Source organism: Colletotrichum godetiae, assembly GCF_030913485.1.
Source record: "Colletotrichum godetiae strain CBS 193.32 chromosome Unknown BDP55scaffold_21, whole genome shotgun sequence".
Classification (NCBI taxonomy): domain Eukaryota; kingdom Fungi; phylum Ascomycota; class Sordariomycetes; order Glomerellales; family Glomerellaceae; genus Colletotrichum; species Colletotrichum godetiae.
In genome coordinates, this window is record NW_026851269.1 from 430,204 (window position 1) to 449,858 (window position 19,655).

Below are 19,655 nucleotides of genomic sequence, written 5' to 3' on the forward strand. Positions count from 1 at the left end.
CCGTTGTTGCTCAACTCAAAATCCGGGCGCTGACTGAGTGATTTCTGAGATTTTTACCAAGTTTTTTTCGGCAAGTGGGTAGGTCCCCCGTTGCCACATAGCTAGTCATTGCCACCGGGATTGCCACGATAGCATCCAGCTGTGCTTGCATTCGGCTCCACTAACAAGTTTGCAGCGCCTCTGGATGTTGCAGCTGAACATCGGCAATCTCGGCACCATCATATAAAAAATTCACGTTGTCAATCGGATGCTCTGAGAAGATGCCTTCGACAGTCGAGACTCTGGTGTCGTCATTGTGTTTCTGCAGGCGTTCGATCACATGGGTATAGTCACAATGTCTCTTGAGCAGAAGAGATGAGCAATCTGGCAGGTACAATCATCATAGCTATGGAAAAAGGAGTGCACCGAAAAGCGGGCTAGTTGTTTCGAGCCATGAAATGTCCTTTATTTGAAGATTGCAGACCACTCGATGCCGGGTATTCGCAAACAGATGCCCCCCTCGCGATAAACCAAAATGCCGTTGTATCTCTATGTCTATGTACAGTTCGTGATCATGTCATGTGTGTATCTGCGTTTGCCAGCGCAGCTTTTTCATGGGGAGTCCGACTCCGACGACGTGCCCTGCTCCTTGTGAATAACCTCGTCCTTGATGTCTGTGCGGAACTGTACCTCCTCTTCCCTCAACTGGGCCATCAACGTCTCGTTGGCTCTCCAGACGGGCTTGATCTCGAATAGTCTGTCAACCTTCTCCAGGGGAACACCGCTCGTCTCGGGAATGAGGAAGAAGGCGAAGAAGAAGGCGAGGAATGACAGGGCGGCGAAGAAGAAGTAGACGCCGTATCCCATGGCTGCGAACATCTGCTCCGTGAAACGGGAGACGAGGAAGTTGAACAGCCAGTTGCTGGCAGTGGTTGCACCACTTGCCAGGGAACGGAAGTTGGGGTCGAAGAATTCCTTCAGGCTTGTTAGCTATGGTCAATCGTTGACGTAGAGTGGATAGACTTACAGAGTTGATAACCCAGGGGGTACCGTTCCAGGTGGGGGTGTAGACGGCGGTCCAAAGGTAGAAGAAGACGATGGCAGCGATACCACTGCCGGTCAAGTGGTCTTGAGGGTTCTTGGTAGGCTCAACAATGCAGATGTAGCCTCCGATGACCCACATGCAGAGGGAACCAGTGATGGCACCAATGAGAAGAAGCTTTCTTCTTCCGAGTTGATCGACGAGGAAGAGCAGCCAGACGAAGGTCATGACGGCCTTGACGACACCAAAAATACCAGTCATCAGGTTGACAGTGTTGCTCTCAACCCCGATGCTGGAGAAAATGGTCGGGGAGTAGTAGTTGATGGCGTTGATGCCGGAACCGTTCTGCCAAAAGAACAGCATGCAGCCCAAGAAAAGGCGCCACTGGAGATAGGGGCGAGCACCGAGTGCCTTGAAAGGCTGCCAGAAACCGAATCCGACAGTGGCCTTGGTGGACTCGTAAATCTTGTCGATGCCAGCGATTTCCTCGGTGATGTACATGTCGTTGGGCTCCAGCTGTCTGATCCAGCACAAGTTGTCCATGGCCTCCTTGCGTTGGTCATGGAGGAAGAGCCATCGAGGAGACTCACGAATCCACAAAGAGCCAGCCAGCAGAAGACCAGAGGGAATCAGCTGGACTGCGAAAGGGATCATCCATTGCGCGCGGCCAACGGGAACACTGCTTTCAACACCAAACTATCTAACATGTTAGTGACCATGACGAAAACTGATAGTGAAAGTCTGTATAAGGACTCACGTTGATCCAGAACCCGACCAGACCACCAATCTGCCAGCCAAGTTCGTAGAGACCGACCAGACGGCCACGGATAGCCGGCGGTGAAAGTTCTGAGATGTAAACGGGGATAATATTCTGTGAGATCCGTGTGTTAGCAATCGTTACGCTGCAAATTTGTGCTACTCATCATGTGGAGAATCGGTCGATGACCGAGATGAGTCACCACTCAGGGGCATATTGAAGACTCACAGAAGCAACACCAGTTCCTAGACCCGAAAAGACACGTCCAGCGTAGAGGATTCCGAGGCCAAGGTTGCCGTTGGCACCGCAAGTCAATGCCGCTCCCAGAGAGAAGACGGTTGCTCCGATGGCCAAGCACTTCTTGCGACCAATGAAGTGACTGAGACAGTAGGTAAGGAGAGCTCCGAAAAAGGCGCCGGCGACGAAGAGAGAGACGATGTTCTCGCTGATCACGTGTCTCTCGGCGGTAGATTTGTTGGTGAGGTTGAACTCGGACTTGAAAGAGTCGAGACCGATTGTCGTGCCAATGAAGGCGCTCGTGTAGCCAATCATGCAGGATCCACATGACGCGATGCCGGCCAGCACGTAGATGCGCCAGTTGTAGACCGAGGGCGGCGTCGGCCTCTCTTCGACGATGGTGAGAAGACCCATTGTGTGTTGGTCTACTACAACAGCTCAGATAAGTTGTGTAAGTGAGTTGTCGATGAGATGTGTGTTCTTCGAGAAAGGGTGTTCTCGAGGATGAAGAGAGAAGCGACGAAAAATTTTGAGACCGTAACTGCGGTCGTGATCCATAAGTATGTCTATCGAAGCGGAGCCTCCCCATAAACCCCCATAATCCGTATCTCCCTCACAGACCCATACTCTGGGGGAAACAATCTGGGGCTTGCAGCTGACGACTGGAGTAAATCTGTCATCTGAGAGGATGCGTACGTCAAAATCTCACTCGGTACTTTGCAGTATTCTGCAGTATCTGGCTGGATGCAGTGGTTCTCCGTCACATCCGTCTCCAGGTCCACCGAATATCAACGGGGTGCGTGACACTCTGGCCCGGGGTTGTGTTTTTCCCCGTGGAGACGAACACGGCCGGGGACAGCGAATAAGCAGCATTGTATATCTCGGACGGATGTCCTCCCCCGTGGGCCCCCTCCTCTCCTCTGCTTTGTCCAGGAATTCGAGCTCCCTGATTGACACATTTGCATTAGCTACACATTTCGCATGTCCCTCCAGGCTCCGGGCAAGGGCCGATGGGCGGACCCTGCTTTTGGAAGTTCCGATTGCGGCTCTGGGTAAGCTAATAACCCCCGAGGGGCCAAGCCAACCGACGGGCCGAATGCCAATTCCGTAGGCTGCATATGCAGAGACGAGGATCCCCAAGTCTGATGAGGGCAATGGACTCTTCCGGGGTGATTGTGTTGAGTTATGTAAGCGCCTTCACTCATTGGCGGCAATACGCTCACCCGTCGAGTAAACTTTTCTGGTTGTGGACGGGTTGGATAGCGGATTATGCAGAGGAGGCAAAGTTGCTTGACTCGGCGGTTGAGGTGTATGATGTCAACTGTGTCTGTGCATTTCAAATGCCGCCGTAAACCCGATAGAATGACGAGCCCCGTTAGCGTATTCATTCTTCCTCCCCTGGTCGTGAAACCTGAGCACTTGGACTGGCAAAAAACACTCATCAACAGGATGCTGGACGCTCCCAGTTCTTCTCGAGATTTCCTGTCTTGTTCGCCCTTCTCATGTGTGTATTGTCTTCCTTGATCTTTGAAAGGATGATAACCAGAGCGAAGCGAAGGCGAGAGGACGTTGAGTTCCTGGGCGAAGATCGAAACGATTGTCTTTTGCCTGAATGCTTCCCGAAACTTTAATAGATCTGCTGAGGCTCTTTGCCCCTTGGCGCGTGAGATGGCTTGCCAAGGCCCGGCAACCGTCGCCCTAGAGTCTCGGCCACCGTTCTTGGCGAGGCCCTTAGCCTTGAAAAATTGAGCCTCCCGCCTGGGCACCTCTTGGTAACCGTTATCTTTCCATATTAAGGCCAAGAAACAGAATTTTCTTGACCCCTGATGGCGATATCGCCGCTTGAACACTGAGTTGTTTTGTACCCCGCGCTGAGGCGGAACTCGCTGCAATGAATTTTGCAGTATGAGGGACTTTCAAAGTAGGAGAATTGCTCGACTTCACGGGATTGAGTGGTTCACCGGTTGTCAATGCGTTGACCTGCGGGCTGCACCGGGCATTTTGCGCTTGGCGTGTTGAGGTAAAGGGAGAAGAATCTTTTCCGAAATCTGGGTAGAGCGGAAGAACGAATCGATCTCTCACAGCTGTTGAGTAAAGCTGTTGAGACCTGTGACAATGTCCATCATCCCTTCGAATGTATGATTCTCGTCGCAAGAAGCTGCAAGCGCTAGTTTTCGTACAGCTTGGTGTCGCATCGCCAAGAGTGCCAAGGCCTATTCTGGTATTCATTCTTCAGAGCCGCAATTCCAAGTCCGCCACACCCCATTGGCTCATTTCGTTCTTTGCGAGGAGCACATACGGACATTGTTCCGTGGAATACCCCGAGTGAACTTACGCGGAGTTTGTTCTTGCGGAACAGTCAAGTAGTTCCGAGATCGGTCATGGATCAAATCGCACGTGGGATGGATGAATGACTGTGCAAAGCGTGCATGGCATACCAACGGCAGTTGGCATGTTGCGCATTTGCACAGCCGAGATTTTCAAGGCGGAGAAATACGAAGAAAGCGGCCACTAAGGCATTGGATTCCTATCAGGGCCATGTCTGTGCTAGTTTGTGCCTGGGACTTGGCTGGCCGCTCTCCCCTTCTGCTCCTTTGCATCCGGGGAGTGAGAGGGACTGGTCAACTTTCAAGAGTTGCTCAGTGATTACAACATTTGGCAGGGGATAATCCAACGTCCTGCACCCACGAATTGGCTGCACAGCGCAATCCTTGCTTCCTTCTAATTTCTTAAAGCGAAAGAAGCTCGGAAATGCCGCGGGCTCGGGAGAACGTAGGTTCTCGCCCCTGACTGAGACATGTTGGCTCACCCGCTGTATCCACTGCATTCTTATGAGTTGATGCAATAGGCGAGCTAAAAATTCACAATGCTTCCAACTTCTAGCTACTACCATGGTTGATTATTTATGCATCGGAAGCAGCGTTCACCATCATCTTCTATATCTTGACCGGCAGATATATGTACTAGGTAGCCTTCAATAAGTGGGCGAATACGATTGTGGGATGTGGACTGAAATGAGTCTTGTGCAGAAGCTGACGCGACGACTGGCTTATCTAGAGCCAAAAATGGCGATCCTGTTGACATCAAAAACCTCCACATGTACTCGCAACTACTACTCAATGGCAGTAAACACACGCAAAAGTAAGGGCTCTGGATCTAGCCTAGAAGAGCTGTGCGTATTGTCTTTGAGAGGACTGGACTATTATAGTAAGCGCTTGGTATATGTGAGATAGATTGCCTGAGAAGTGACGGACGTGGAAGTTGTGTTGTTTCACAATTGTATGATATAATTATGCCCTAGTGGACTATTTTAATGATGCGACACTGCGAAGTTCCGAGAACTCCCCAAATGGTGTCTACTCGAGACTTGAAGTAAGGTTGGATCTTGGGTGAATAATCTTCAGATTTTGATTTCCGCAGAAGCTATCGGGACAGATATGGTCCCGTGAAGAGGAGGGCCAGCACTCACCAGTTGTTAGCTCGACGACTGTCTCGACTATACTAATGTCTTAAGGCACGAACACAAACCCTTTCCGTCAGGACATAGGATATATCTCCACCTCTTTCAACGTTGAATTAGTAGAGATTCTCCCGAGGGCTTGAGATGATCCTTAAGACTCAAAAGCCCAGGATCGCAGACGGCAGAGCCTCTCTTTATAACATGATGTTACCTAACGATTCAGAAAATTCACTGCGCCTGGTCTTCCACGCGTCGAAAGGAAATGGCATTATACACTTCAACTTTCAGAGTTGCGGTGTCTGTTGATGGCAGCTACTTTCAAAGGGATTTGGTAGAAAGGGGCTTAACACGAAGATGTCGAAAAAAGGAGACTCGATCTCCCAAACCGCTTGAATTGTTTTGAGAAGCTTTTCAACCGAAAATATCTCCAAGATCAATCGCCGTATTGATTTTGGGTACCTCAAGCAAGTCGGTAGAGACATTGAATTCGTTTCGAATGAAAGCCCACGGATGATACTGACCACGGCGTACAGTTTCAACAAACGTGACCGTCGGGATTATTAGTGGCGAAATCTGGTTGAATACTCTTTCATTTGGTACTTAATTCATTCGCCCGCTACAAGATACGAGTGTGCTGCGGCAGTTTCTGAAATGGCGACTACTCTCTCTTGCATTGACGTAGTGAACCTCTCGGTGACATTTCTCGGCTGAAACTGACTGAACTTCCATGAAGTCAATTATCAATGGCTCAAAGGAGATCTAGGCAATCAAAATCATCTGTAATTATTCAGTAAGTATTGTTGATGCTCAGATCTAGCCAACACTCTTGAGCCATCCTCCTCCAACAACTTCCAGATCCTCACACCAGCACATCATATCATCGTACCGGTATATTCTAGAGCATTCTCCTGACGGTGTCCTGATAAGGCGTTTATTTCGCTGATTGAATTTTACAAAGAAGTTGGATTTTAAGGTTGGATGGTTTGCCTCGCGTGAAGTAAGACCATGAGTAGCAGCGGGAAGTCAGATCCCACACTGTTGGCCTGTTCCAGTTTAGCTTCTCCCAGAAACGTTACCCTCGGATTAAGTTTCTCACTTCTCGCAGATTCAAAAGTTCGTTCAAAGACTAGTTGAGGCTAGTCCATGAACCATGAACATTGAAGACTTCTGTTGGAAATTATACGACACACACCTCAAAGTCTCAAAACTGATGTGAGACCTACTCGATTATCTGACAAAGAACAGAGGGGTTGCAAGTTATCTACTTTACCTCTTCAAAAGCTGAAGACACATGTAACTTGCTTTTCAAAAGTTTCTCAACGGTATAGCAGCTATTTGACGCATCTCAAATATTCAAGCCGATATTTAGGCAACATAGGGATAGGATGCGCAGTGTTTTTGGAACAAAGGTATCACGAACTTGCCCAAAGACAGTAAAGCAACAGATCTGCTTCGCGATCGGCTATTTGAGCTTGGCGAAAGTGCACTTCTCGCTTGATTTTAAATTTACGACACCATCCATGGTCCCATTGACCATTATATCAACTCCCAAGGCGGCAAGGTACGCCAAGGCATATGATCTCATGCTTCAATGTTGGTTCTGATAGTCGTTTCCATAGTGTCAACCACTCAAGTAGATCGAATACTTTTACTCTTGAATGTCACAAAGAACGAGATTCGTTGGCTAGACCATTGTCTTCAAATCTATCGTCATCGTCGAATTGGTTCTGGGAAAAGCTCCTTCAGCCTGATTTCTTCATGATACAATCGACGCCTAGTTTTGAATCGCATCACTGTGACCTAGAAGCAATCTGTGAGCCAATCATGACAAAGTGGCAAAACGGTGCTGATAAAGATACAGTTACAGTGAGAATTCCTTCGCTGGTCCATTCTCCTTTACAGTGTTGCAAGGTCCAAGATCAAAGCACACCGAGACATACTTCAATCTACGAATATCTGGATTGAACATGGATTGTATCGAACAAGCTAAAGTGGCTGCAGATGACGCGCTCCAAAGCGATGATTTTACAAGAATTGCCCTGCTACCTTCGGGCAAGGCGGGAAGCAATTTGATCCCGGCAGCATTACTCGCCGGACCCTGGTCGGAACCAGCTCTTTATTTACACCCACAGAAACCCTTCTGATTCGAAAGACGAGAGAAGAAAAACTGGAATAGATCGATAAGGGAGAATTAGCAAGAACAGGGAACAACACTATGCATGGCCTTCCTTGTGTGGCATTTAATGAAGTTGCAAGGCCCTTTCTGAGCCCGCCCAATCAGTCATACTTTCGCGCCATTTTCACTTTAAACCAAACAAGCTCCTTACCCCACAGACCATAATAGCTTATTCGCACGTTAAAATTTCGCATGGGTCGCCTGGACTTCCGGGCTGCTGCCGCCTGCAAGGAGTCAGCTTCCGGCAACTCCTCTTCGGTCACTTGCCCATTGCACCCCTGAGAAATCGGTCGATGCTGCTGGCTATGCGCGTATGCAGGGAACCAAGTGAGGTCTATGACTACGATCCCGACTTTCCACGGATGGGCAGAGCCGTATGTTTGAATGCGGAGTCCCGTTAATCAGCCCAAGGAAGTTGTGATTCGGTGAGGGTTCGATGCCGACTCACATAAAACTGATTTTACACATCTTTCAAGACATTCAAGTAAGTTCTCAAGTTGTGTTGTTCAGCCAAAACGTATGTACATGGTTTTTGAGCTCAAATAAAGCTAGTAATATCTACATGAAGTTCCTGAAACTATCTTTCTTCGTCCTCACGACTGCGCATGAAAGCATCTACAAGTCATCAATGAGGGGGCTGAGACCCTGGGCAGTACCAAGGCGGTCCTCGAGCCAGAAGCGGAGTCTCTCGACAGCCGCGCGGTCAGACATCCACTTGCCAAAGGCGGTAGGGTCAGTGCCGGGCATATCGAGGATGGCAGGGAAGTTGGCGGGGGGAGCGACATCGCCACGAACGCTCCATCCTCCGCGGGTGGTCTGGAACTCGGTGCTGAGAAGGTAGGCGTGGAGGAGCTTGGCGCCCTCGGGGTGAGGGGCGTCTTTGAGGATGCCGCCGGTCTGGGGCCAGGAAACGAACTGGCCCTCGACGGGGTGAGAGACGTTGATGGGCGCGGTGGGGTTCAAGCTGCCGGAGGAGGTGAAAGTGGCTCCCCACTGGGTGCCGTTCTGGCCGAGGATCGTGCGAGGGGTCTGGGTGCCGCGGACCCAGCGGGGGTTCAGGGCGATGAGCTTATCGAGCCAGGCGGAACCGTATTGCTTGAGACTGTATTGCGTTGTTAAAATCGAATACTGATAGTGGGGATTGAATGTGACTTACATGAGGTCGAAAGCAAAGAGGACGGCATCGTCGTCGTTGGGGTAGGTCAGAACGAGCTTGTCCTTGAGGTCGGGGTTGACCCAGTCCTCCCACTCAATGGGCGCCTTGATGCCCGGAAGCTTTCCGGAGTGCCATTGTCCAGCCCAGGCAATGATAAAGAGGCCATAGTAGGCGGCGGTTTCGTTGTTTTTGAACTCGGGAAGGATCTGGTCGTAACCGAGAGGGGCGTAATCCAGGAGCGCACCCTCAGACGCCCAGCGAGGGTAGTCATGAAGGGTCTGGAGGATAATGCTGTCAACGAAGACGTTCTTGGCGGCGAGCTGGTCATCCAAGTTACCGTCGTGGTATTTGGAGAGATCAACGGTGACGTTGAGGGTCATGCCGGGGAACTTCTTCTCAAAGTTGGTCTTCAAGGAGTTCTGCTGGGTCAATTCGTCGCCGCCGTGCCAGAGAGTGACGACGCCGCCCTCAGCGAGGGCAGCTTGGTAAATCTCGTCAATGGTGCGGGTTTCAACCTCAGCGGCGGAGGTGACCAAAGCCTGGGTGCCCAGAAGGGCGAGGGCAAACAACGAGCGAACCATAGTGACAGACTTGGGCTGATCGGACAGAAGAACGGGTGTGTAGAGAACCGTTGATGAGCCACTTACACAGTTGAATAGCACGATCTGTCTTTCTCCTTCTTATACAAGTGACGGAGAAGAGCACTTCCGCCCCTTTTCTTTTCGACTTACAACAGGCCTGTAGACCAGTGGCACCATCTCATGATACCTTCCTAAACTTGGACCCCGGCCAACAATCATGCTACACAAAGCATCCATGTTGTAGAATAAATTTCGCGAAGTCTACCGCGCGCTTCATGACGAAAGCAGCGGGAGGTCCCGTGGGCAGATGAGATGATCCACGAGCGTCCTTTCGGATTGGTCCACTCGTCCCATCCGTAGTTTACCCCCGGTTATTGATAGATGTATTTACAACATACACGGCAAACTACGTGTAGACGGCGGTATGGCGTACAGACCACTGAGTGGTAGTATGTGCGGGATAAAGACGCTCTAAGCCTTCAACGAGTCAAGTCTCGTGCACCCCACGGAGTTGGTATCCAATCCGGAGGCTCGTCCGATGAGCATCCCATCGGAGCACTCCGGCGACGGTGAGATAGCGGAGTGGAGTCTCCACTGAACAACTTAGGAACCAACCAGGAAGCCAACTCGACCGGGATCTTCCCATTCGTCATCAGGGGTATGGCGGAAGGTATTTGATTCCGGCCCAACGGTTCACAACTCACAAGCAATATTTGGCGGGATCATGGGGTGGAAGGAAATAAGAAATGTACAGCCCTCCATGTCAGCTAACCGCAGCAACCAGGGCAGTGGCGACCAGGGCTATGCAAGAATGAGGTGACCTTCGCCTAGATTTCACATGAGTCGTGGATCTAGCCCTGTGCTAAACATGCTTAAATGGCAGTTTTTAAGGTGATGACATCTGGCTGGTAGAGCAGAGTTGGATCGCCTGGTGTTCCCAAATAGCCGCTCTGGAGTTCAGTGAGAAGAGTGCAACGTTGGTGAATGACAGAAAATACAACGCCGAGCGAATAGGTGTCACGACATTCAAGATGATGGTCTTTCGAGCAATTCAGTCATGGTTTTTCTCCCCCTTATCTTTCATGTCGTCTACGATCGCAAGCAAAGCTCCGCCACAGGCCTCATGAAAATCTTTGCTGAAAGCCGGACCCAGAGCGGATCATTGGCAGTTCATCCGGAATATCGGCACCACGCTCCACTTCAAGCCCGTCAAGACATGAATGCCATGATTCGAGTTTCGTATGAATTGCGAACACCAGTAATCACCCGAATCCTGTTGCTTCGGAATCGAAGACTAATCACGAAGTCTACTCTGCTAGTTGCGCCGCTCAGGAGTCACTGATGTGCGAGTGTGTCGCATAACGCCATGTTTCACCACTCTGCTTCGTTATATGTGGGACGCGGTATCCTTGAAGAGCTGTCAGTTTACGTACCCGTTTTCGGTATCGCTTTTATGCAGCCCCGGTAGTGTTATGATCAACATGTTGAGCCCGGTTTTGCCGATCTTAATCCTGTAGAGCTTAGGACTTCAATGTGGTCCACGAGTCAGTCGTAACATATCATTGGGGGCTCATAGAGACTGGGTGCTAGGACACGCTCTACCTCATTGGCATTTCAAGTCTGATCCCTACTGCGTTATTAGTGTTGTAGTTTTATTGTTTCTGAAATAAAGGTTGCTTGACACGAACCGCCTAGCCTACAAACCGCTCGTAATCTCTGAGAAGTCTCACACAGATTACGTTCATGTTCGCATCGGCCTCCACTCACTGTGCTCACGAAATCAACGATGAAGGAGAAGCGACAAACGGACGTGTGCCAGCGATCGATTCTGAGCAAGAACCATTTTTTTCGGCGCGAACTTCCGTAATAGTCCAAGACCAGGATTCTGTCCCATCAGATTGAATTTGGTAGCGGACTTGAATCCCCCAATTAGGATGAACGGGGTCGAGGTATGGCCATCTCGACGATGAGTTGATCGGTATTCCGGCGATGGAGAACCTGTTATTGACCCAAACATCCTCTTCCTCGGCCAATGCGATGAAGCGCCACGCGTTGAATTCCTCACCAGGCTCGTATTTCATCAAGTCTGGAGAGAAGGTTCATTTCATAGCCTTTGCAGAGGTCGAGGCTACACGTCCATCCAACCCGTGTGAGGCTAGCTGAATTACGCGCAGCAAATGCTGCAACCAGGGGCAGCACATCAACTGTCCAAATGCTTTTCCCTCACTTTAGGGCTCAGCCAAAAGTGACCGCCTGATATGAGTAAGGTGAGCAATATGAGCAGGATAGGCAGGAGTCGTTCGTCATGTTAGCGCTTTCAGGCACCCGATACTTCACAGCCAACTCCTCAAACCCATCAACACTTCACAGACTGTGGAAGATATTTTTGTTTCTAATAACAGGTTCCCTAGAGATTTAACAAATTAAGATCACTTTGATTCATCCTCCGAAAACTTTCGACGAACAGATTCAAGATCCGAGTATTCCCGAAGCTGTCTGGTATCATAGGCTTTAGTATTGTGAGGATCTCACTCAGAACTTCATGTGGAATCACTGATTAACGGAGCAGAAGACTGTCTAGGAGGTAGACGCAGCCCTTTGATTCAATCGACATCGCCGCAGCAGTCGCCTCAAGAACGATGGATGAACGCAATTTGCTGAGAATCATGATGACATTGACGACCAAAGGGCCAACGAAGTATGATGGCCCGAAAGGATAATGTATGGATGTTGATGGCTGATATACTAGAGACTGGTTCTGGCAAGAAAGAAGGCAGGAAATGCAACATTCTAGGTGTGTACTTTGTAGCATGGTCGCAAGAGACAGCTTGCATTCGATAAAGTTCAATACGTTGTCGTTGAGGTAAGCGTTGCAGACAGAAATACTCATGTGAATTTGCCATGGTTTTGATTGCTTAACTTAGGTAACCGCTAGACTTGGACTTGGGGATATTTGCAGAGAAAGATCTCAACCTTTAAATGCAGTTGGCTTCAAGGAAAGAATGTGGTGACTCGTCTCAGCAATTCCTTACGAAATCTACGCCCCACTTTGACCATAACGTCTCTATAATCAGGCAGGCACATGATCAGACCTTTCCTTTAGTCGTTGCGAAAGGTGCGTTTTGGCTTGTCGGAGTTCTTGTAAATTATGTGCCGTTTCTGGATGATTTGTTGTAGACTGGCTTCCCACCGCTGCGTAGTTGCACGTCGACCTGTGCAACAGCTTTGCCTATCTGACGGGATAGTACAACGCCAAAAATCTCTCCGTTGCTTCTTAAGATCAGGCGGTCTTGCAGGGTATCACGGTTGTTGAGGTGCCTCGCAGTAAGGTAATCTTGTGTCTTGTTGGGGGTCTCGCTGTAAGTTCAAGGTTAGTCGGATGAATTGGAAGCCAAAACTACTTATAAGACGGGAGACAAACATACTGGCTTTTAGATGATGAAGAGGAAGGCATGGTTTAGGCTGCTCAGCTGCTGCGGTCTTCTATTCGCCTTTTGATGGCAACTAAAGGATCTGGGGTCGGTGTATGAGCAGCTCCCGATAATTACGGATGGACTCATCCGAAAAAACGCATCAAGTAGAGAAAAATTTGAGGAACTGAATCAGGAGGGAAACCGGCATGCCACTAGCCGCCATATAAACATTCGGAGGCATCAAAACAATCTTGTACTGGTCAGCGGCATGGTTTTCAAATATGAATGCGCGAGATGTGATCTCCTGGTCTAACATGGTTCAACTGACAATTATTTGAATAAGTTAACAAAACGTCTTCAACTGAAGTTCGATTTCGTGAAATTCAACCTGACCTAACACTGCAAACCAATCAGGCGCTCATACGCTCATGCAGCAAATCTGCAAACACCCCTGATCTGTGATAACAGTGTATGTATGAACCTCATCAGCGACCAAATTCCATGCGGCTCCAAGTAGCCAGCGATGACAGCCCAAGAACACATCCATGGACCTGAACGAACATTTAGATACTTCTGAAAATGTAGAAAGCTCCGCCAAGCTTCTCACCACAATTCAGGCAACTGTTGATCCGCTTCGCCGTGCTCAGCTACTCACCGAAAACGCCTTGCCAGGATGTGTAACTCTGGCAGCCTGTTCCATTGGTCGCATCTGGCCCAATCAGATACGTTCATACTAAGTTGACTGAACTGAGATTGCGCAGGCCAATGAAATTATCGGTTCTGCCGCTGTGCTACGCCCTGTGGCACTTATTCCATACTCTTTAGCAGATGTTTTACAGGTTCGCTTATCAGCTGTCTCACATTGGGCTGCGACCTCCGGCCCCCTTCGATGGGTTGCAGTAAATTGAAACTGAATTTCAGATTTTTGAAAATGAAAATGGCCCAATCTCAGCCCCTAATGTCACACCCTTGTCATGCCAGCTAGCTTGAGTGGCACGTGTCGTCGCGGTAGCTGGTCTTTGGGACGCCGAACGATTCCTCATTTCTTCTGCACCACCTGCTTGACAACCTGACACAATAGCTTCCTTTCTTACAGTGGAAATCGAGCCACGAAAAATTCAGCTTTATAAGTTTTTGTTTGCATTGGTTCGCAATAATGCGTGGAGACGAGGATGTGGTTGAGCATGCCGCCTCAATCAGAAGTCCAAATGAGCTTATATACCATGGGAAAGAGGTCGAAGTCCCTTCCAAGCTCGCACCTCGCAGACGACAATTTCACGTCGACGACAATCAATCAGTGGGGACTATCTCGACTTCATATTCCAAGGCCCATTCTACCTTCTCAGCCCCTAACTTTGACTTCCACATGCATTCTCCATCGGCAACGACCCCAACCACATCCCGACATCAAAGCCCCACGCGGTTGACCTCTGCACCGAGTCTGGCCATGGAGCTTGGTCTTGTTGGTATCGGCGAACATGTCAAGGCATTGCCCTCAGGCAAGTTTACTGCAGATTTGCCGATTCTTTCTCGAGATCCCCACCTACCAGAATCCCAACTCTTCCGGGACGGAGTTAGTACCCCGACTGGTGCCAACACCGCGGCTGAGACACCGATTAGCCTTCAAGAGTCTGATTCTGATTCTGATTACTGTCGCTCTGATCTTGATCTAGAGAGAGCCGCCAATATTGCTTTGTCCCGTTGTTTTGGGGTGCGTCTCAACCGGCTCAGTCGTCCCGTTCGTGTCGTTCAGGCGTTCTCCAAATTCAAAGATCAGTGTACCGAGATTCTGCGAGAAGAGGAATCATTCTCGACCATTGATTGGGATGACGACGGGTTTTCCTGCTACGATGTCGAAGAAGGTGATGCTAGCAACGGCAGTTCGGCCTATGACGAGGCCTCAAATCGACCTCAACAATCAGAGTCAAGGACAAAGAAGCGACCGGCCGAAGAACAAGGTGGAGACGATGGCCATGACGAGATTGACCAAAATCATGATCAAAACCGAGAGCCAACAAGAACAGGAAGCAGTAAGAGACGGCGCATCGGGTGTCCAGAGGGTTACAGCTGCCCCTTCAGAAAACGCAACCCTTGTAGATTCAACGCTCGGGATTTCGATCCCTGTGCTAATAGGTCCTATAAGGATATGACGGAATTGAAGTAAGTTCCCAATCCTTTGCCATACTCCCACAGCCGTTACGAAACAGGGGATGCTTTCTCCGACGCCACTGTCTTTGACCCAGACCTGACTTGGTTCATAGGAGACATATTAGTGCGGAGCATGGGAACCAGTCTTGTACTTACTGTGGGCAACCACGAAGGGGCGGAGATCACCCACCTGAAGCTTGCCTTCGCAACCGGCAGTCGAACCCAAATACCGGCCCAAAAAACCCAGAAGATGGCGTGGACAGCTCCAAAGATAAGGTTCTCAGAAGCCGCACTGCCGGCTGCAAAATCCAAACTTGGCGTCAATTGTGGAATCTACTTTTCCCTGACGATGAAGAGATACCCTCCCAAAGTATGTGGCACTATTCTTATTACGTAGAAACCTGCTAACAACATTGCTATAGCTTTCGATCCTGTGATTGAGCACCACGATATAGCTGTTGAGGGATGCAAGAAATTTGTCTTGAAGACTGTCGAAGACATCATGCATTTTATACACCGAAGTCCTTTTCTTTCAGCACAGGCCCTCGAAGAGATCGTGCACAAAAGGACCAAGGACCTTCTCCAAGGATCCAAGTATGCTGACTATGAACGTTACGAGATGGAGGAAAGTAGACATATAGTCCAGATTCCAGCACCCACGAAGGGCAAGTCTACTGCTCCGGTAATGCACAACCAAGTTGACTCCGTAGTGGATGATGTTGAGTCGCCAGTTGTTATCGTCACGCCACAACCTTCGCCACAGGGCGCGAATACAATACCAAATGGAACATCAGCCGGCCTAACGTCTTCTTCTTCAGTAGGTCCTTGCACTGGTTTCGTGCAGTGGTTCTCAAACTGACAATCAATTGAAGATCATCCGTGAACGACCAATTGCACCTCAAATGGAGCCAGTTCCTGCACCAAAGGTATCCCAGAAGGTTAGTCGCTGCCAAACCCCATTCTCCATTAACTAACATGTCCAGGCTTGCCTAGCACCTGGTGCGTTCATGCAAATTGGGTCTCCCGTTTCCTCGGGAGGTCATCAAGCTCTCAGTATCCTGGATCTGCATGCTGGAGATACTACCAACTGGTCAGACATGGACCTGCTGGATCTCCAAGGGTATGCTGGTGACGATTTCATAGATGTGGGAGGTGTAAACGCCGAAGACTTCTGGACGTCCTGCATGAAACCAGATCCAGGGCCGAGTTTTCAGCAATTTGGCGGTCCGGGGAATGGCAGCTAAACTAGGCCTAGTGTTCATTTATAATTCTATCTTTCGACTAGCTAGTCGTAGGGAGTACATCTCAATGCTTTCATGTTCACGTTCATAACGGGCTGTCCGCCAAACGTTTCAGCTCTTCTCGTATCAGCACCAATCGTACAGTCTGGTTTCGATCCTAGTGGCATCTGTGCAGTCTAATCACGGAGACTATTGCTCAAGCCCTAACAAGACTCGGAACTTGCCTATCGCGGAATAGCGAACAGCAAATTTTGTACGAAAGCTCCGTCGACCAGTCATGTCGTCGAGCCTGACAGAGGTAGGCAGTTTTGTCTGTGCTTATTATGTCTTATCGTGTCGAGAGAATCAACGTCGAGGGATTGAAAGTTTTGATACCGGAAGTATTTGCTTTTCCTAGGAAACAGATGATCAGTGCCAACCAAATGTCCAAGAGCCTGTCAAATGTCGCGATCATGCCCCGTCAGGCAGCTGTCAACGTGAGCAGGTATTCATGCATCGGTAACCCGAGGATGAAAGCACAGCCACAATTACTGACGCCAAGGCCTGCGAAACGGCAAGAATACGCTGACAGTCATACAAGATGCAAAAGGTAAGCTTTCGAAAGCATTAAATATGCGACGCAAATTCAGCCTTGACAATGGGGTCATCCCTGGACTCTTCATGCACCCTTACTTATCCCGCGTAAAGCTCGGTCGAAAGGCAAAAGTTGGCGAACGCTAAAACCTTCCCTCCTGACCACAGGGCTGATGGTGGTTGGGGAACAACCCTGATGATACGTAACGGCCCGGCCCCGAGCTCATTGGGCTTTTCCTCGTTGGGTTCAATGTTCAGTCTCAGCTGCGTTGCAGCTGACTTACACTTTTTGCCTTTCTGTCGGTTTACTCTGTAGAATTTTGCGCTAGGTTCGTCGTTAGGCTGCGTTGTACGCCCGTTAGCCCAGGTTTCTAGACCCTTTAGTGTAACTTTGTAAGGCATCGTAGTGCAACTGGTGCAAAAGAGAGAGTGGCTATGGTGAATTGTTCACGTCTATACCACATCGTTTGTTCTTGTGCAGAAACCGTCATGGAGTTAGTTCTGTTGGCAACATCTGTGACCAAGGCGGGTGCCAGACGTGTAGGACTCTAGAAGACGCTATGAGAATGAGGAGAATTACGTTATACCATAGAAATGCTCCTGCTGAACATGGCCTTCGTATCCTATGAAGCCCTGTTCATCATCCCGACCCTGATGTTACGACGACGGGTAGAGATTGCTGGAGCTACGTTAAACACGTGCTTTACTATTGTGATAGTCGGAATCTACGTGGAGCCTGGAAAGAGCTCCCCGTGAATTATGAACGTTTATATTAGGCCACACGAAATTGAAATCAGACTTTGAATTATATAAGAATAATTGAGATGCTACTAGTTCCAGTCTCGCATTATCATGGGAGACTCGTTACGGTGGGTCTGTCGTTCACGAAGTACTCCAGGGCGAATACGAAATTGTTCGATTCGATTACACGATCCTCCTCTTTCTCGAGATGTTTTCTGACTCCCCGTCCCGCCAAATCACACCGTCTCCCTACCCCCGATTTCCTTTCACGTCTCATAGTGACAATTTCGTTCACCGTCCACGTCTCCCCTGTTCACCAGAACCCGTATTTCCTGCCGCGATACCCAGCACGGCCATTGTACTGATCCCATTCCTCTATGCGGAGAAGGTCGCAATAGCGCCATCCAAAGCCTCCGTAAGTGCACCGGTACTCTGCTGGGCAATCGGGCGGGCGATGGCGGGGACTTTGCTGAGGAGGGTGTCACCGAGCGCGCCACTGCCAGACTTTTGTTGCATCAGAGCATCCTTGACGACGGAGGTGACACCGAGCTGGTCGAACACGGGCTTCTTCTGAGAGAGATCGCCGAGGGTAGTCTGGACCTGTGTAACGAGGCCATCGGCAGTCTGCTGAAGACCAAGCGCGCCAAAGAGACCAATGCTGTCGGCGCCGTCGATCATGGATGTAGCCTTGACGAGAGCATCTTGAGAGCCTTGAGCTGCGGTGAGGACCGGAGCCACAGAGTTGGCGTCACTCGCGGAAATTCCCTTGACGGCGGTGTCAAGCTTTTCGAGGGAGCCCTGGACCATGCCAAGAGCGGTGGTGATGGTATCCTTTTGGCGAGCAACAAGAAGAGGAGCAGCGGTGATCGCCCACGCCTGGAGGGCGACGAGAAGAACCTGAAAGCCGAGCATTTTAGAAGAGTAGAAGTTATTAAGATAGTACTAGAGCGGACGTTGGTGGAATACAGGATTCGGAGATCGTTGGTAGGTAGAGATGAGCTTGAATAGTGGAGAGAACGACAACGACTTCCAAACCAAACTCGGAAATGGCGTGCGGCTCTTAGTTTGATTTTATCAACATCTGGGGTAGAGTAGCCAAGGCCTATTCAGCGCTTGTTTTCTCCCATCACTTTCCATTTCGGGACACACTGGGGGGCGGTGAAGCTTTCCTGTGTTGAATGTGTGTGGTCTACAACTACTTTTCTCCTCCAGCCTTCCTGTTTGGGTGATGAGACGCAAAGGAGGTTCTTGGTGGTTCACCCTGACCGCATGGGGGTCCTAAAATGGTACTTGCTTGGGACGGCTTGACACGCTTACGTCCATGTAGCGGTAGCCACAAACCGGCTCCGGACGCCCACCAACCGCCACTGTCTAGGAGGGAGGGAAGCGTTATAACTCATCCGAGTTGTGGATTGCTACTGATGCGTGGGATGACATGTCGATCTCGAGGGATCAACCTTGGCATCAAGGTGGAGGTTGAGTGGGCTCGCTAAGCCGCCGTTGGCCCTACATCTGGCTTCTAGGGAACTATCGCGATAAGCTCATGAACGGGGTGCTTAGTGGGCTGTGGGGGGAGCCAATGAACTCGAGCCTCTCGGAACTTTCCTAGCTCTCTCCCCCATGGGTAATGTCTGTTCTTTCAAGGGGAAGCACAGGCACGACGATGATCAGGCCTAGGGAAGCCGTTGGAGCCAGTATGGTTTTAGCATCAAAGCTGAAACGCTTTGTTGCGCGGACCGGCCGTTGTTCAGTCGAAACAACCAACAGAGTTGTGTTAGTGATGCGCCAATCGCAATTCACTAAAGCGCCCATTTCGCCAGTCATTCAGTAGTCATGTCAACTAAACGCCAGCAAGCTGCCAAACTGCCAGAAAACCTGACCGGATGGTCCCTCGGCAAACCTCCACGACGATGACGCTCGTGATTGTCGGCTGCGTCTGTCAAGAATTGGGAAAGGGGTGTAGTCTCCCGCCAAGCTGCCGGTTGCCGGTTTGGAACTTTCAGCCCTGCCCATTCGCACTCGCTTAATTGCCTTGACAAGCTGGCAGCCCAGAAACAGGTGGTCTTGATGGGTCGACTCACCTGATATATGTTCAAACGGCCTGCCGGCCTGGGATGTGGGCTTCTCAACGGCTCTGCTCCGGACATCCCA

General features: G+C 49.9%; 4 protein-coding genes across 4 annotated transcripts; 1 reads left to right on the forward strand and 3 right to left on the reverse strand.

Moving 5' to 3' along the window:
* Window positions 1–408: 408 nt before the first annotated feature.
* On the reverse strand, window positions 409–2,566 carry BDP55DRAFT_156156 (general substrate transporter). Its single transcript, XM_060565637.1, has 4 exons — window positions 2,007–2,566; window positions 1,779–1,892; window positions 1,007–1,717; window positions 409–954 (listed from the first exon to the last, which is right to left on the reverse strand). The coding sequence occupies exons 1-4, from the start codon at window positions 2,427–2,429 to the stop codon at window positions 592–594; spliced, it is 1,611 nt and encodes a 536-aa protein (XP_060429512.1). The 5' UTR covers window positions 2,430–2,566; the 3' UTR covers window positions 409–591.
* A 5,589-nt stretch (window positions 2,567–8,155) lies between these two features.
* On the reverse strand, window positions 8,156–9,440 carry BDP55DRAFT_582725 (ABC-type Fe3+ transport system). Its single transcript, XM_060570842.1, has 2 exons — window positions 8,808–9,440; window positions 8,156–8,753 (listed from the first exon to the last, which is right to left on the reverse strand). The coding sequence occupies exons 1-2, from the start codon at window positions 9,386–9,388 to the stop codon at window positions 8,267–8,269; spliced, it is 1,068 nt and encodes a 355-aa protein (XP_060429513.1). The 5' UTR covers window positions 9,389–9,440; the 3' UTR covers window positions 8,156–8,266.
* A 4,306-nt stretch (window positions 9,441–13,746) lies between these two features.
* Window positions 13,747–16,278, forward strand: BDP55DRAFT_664406 (uncharacterized protein). The gene is made up of 4 exons (XM_060574941.1): window positions 13,747–14,961; window positions 15,063–15,319; window positions 15,372–15,766; window positions 15,822–16,278. Exons 1-4 carry the CDS (start codon window positions 13,958–13,960, stop codon window positions 15,921–15,923), a joined length of 1,758 nt encoding a protein of 585 aa, XP_060429514.1. The 5' UTR covers window positions 13,747–13,957; the 3' UTR covers window positions 15,924–16,278.
* A 1,601-nt stretch (window positions 16,279–17,879) lies between these two features.
* BDP55DRAFT_552211 (uncharacterized protein) lies at window positions 17,880–18,416 on the reverse strand (the record flags this gene model as incomplete). Its single annotated transcript, XM_060569186.1, has 1 exon — window positions 17,880–18,416. One exon carries the CDS (start codon window positions 18,414–18,416, stop codon window positions 17,880–17,882), a length of 537 nt encoding a protein of 178 aa, XP_060429515.1.
* Between the last annotated feature and the right edge of the window lie 1,239 nt (window positions 18,417–19,655).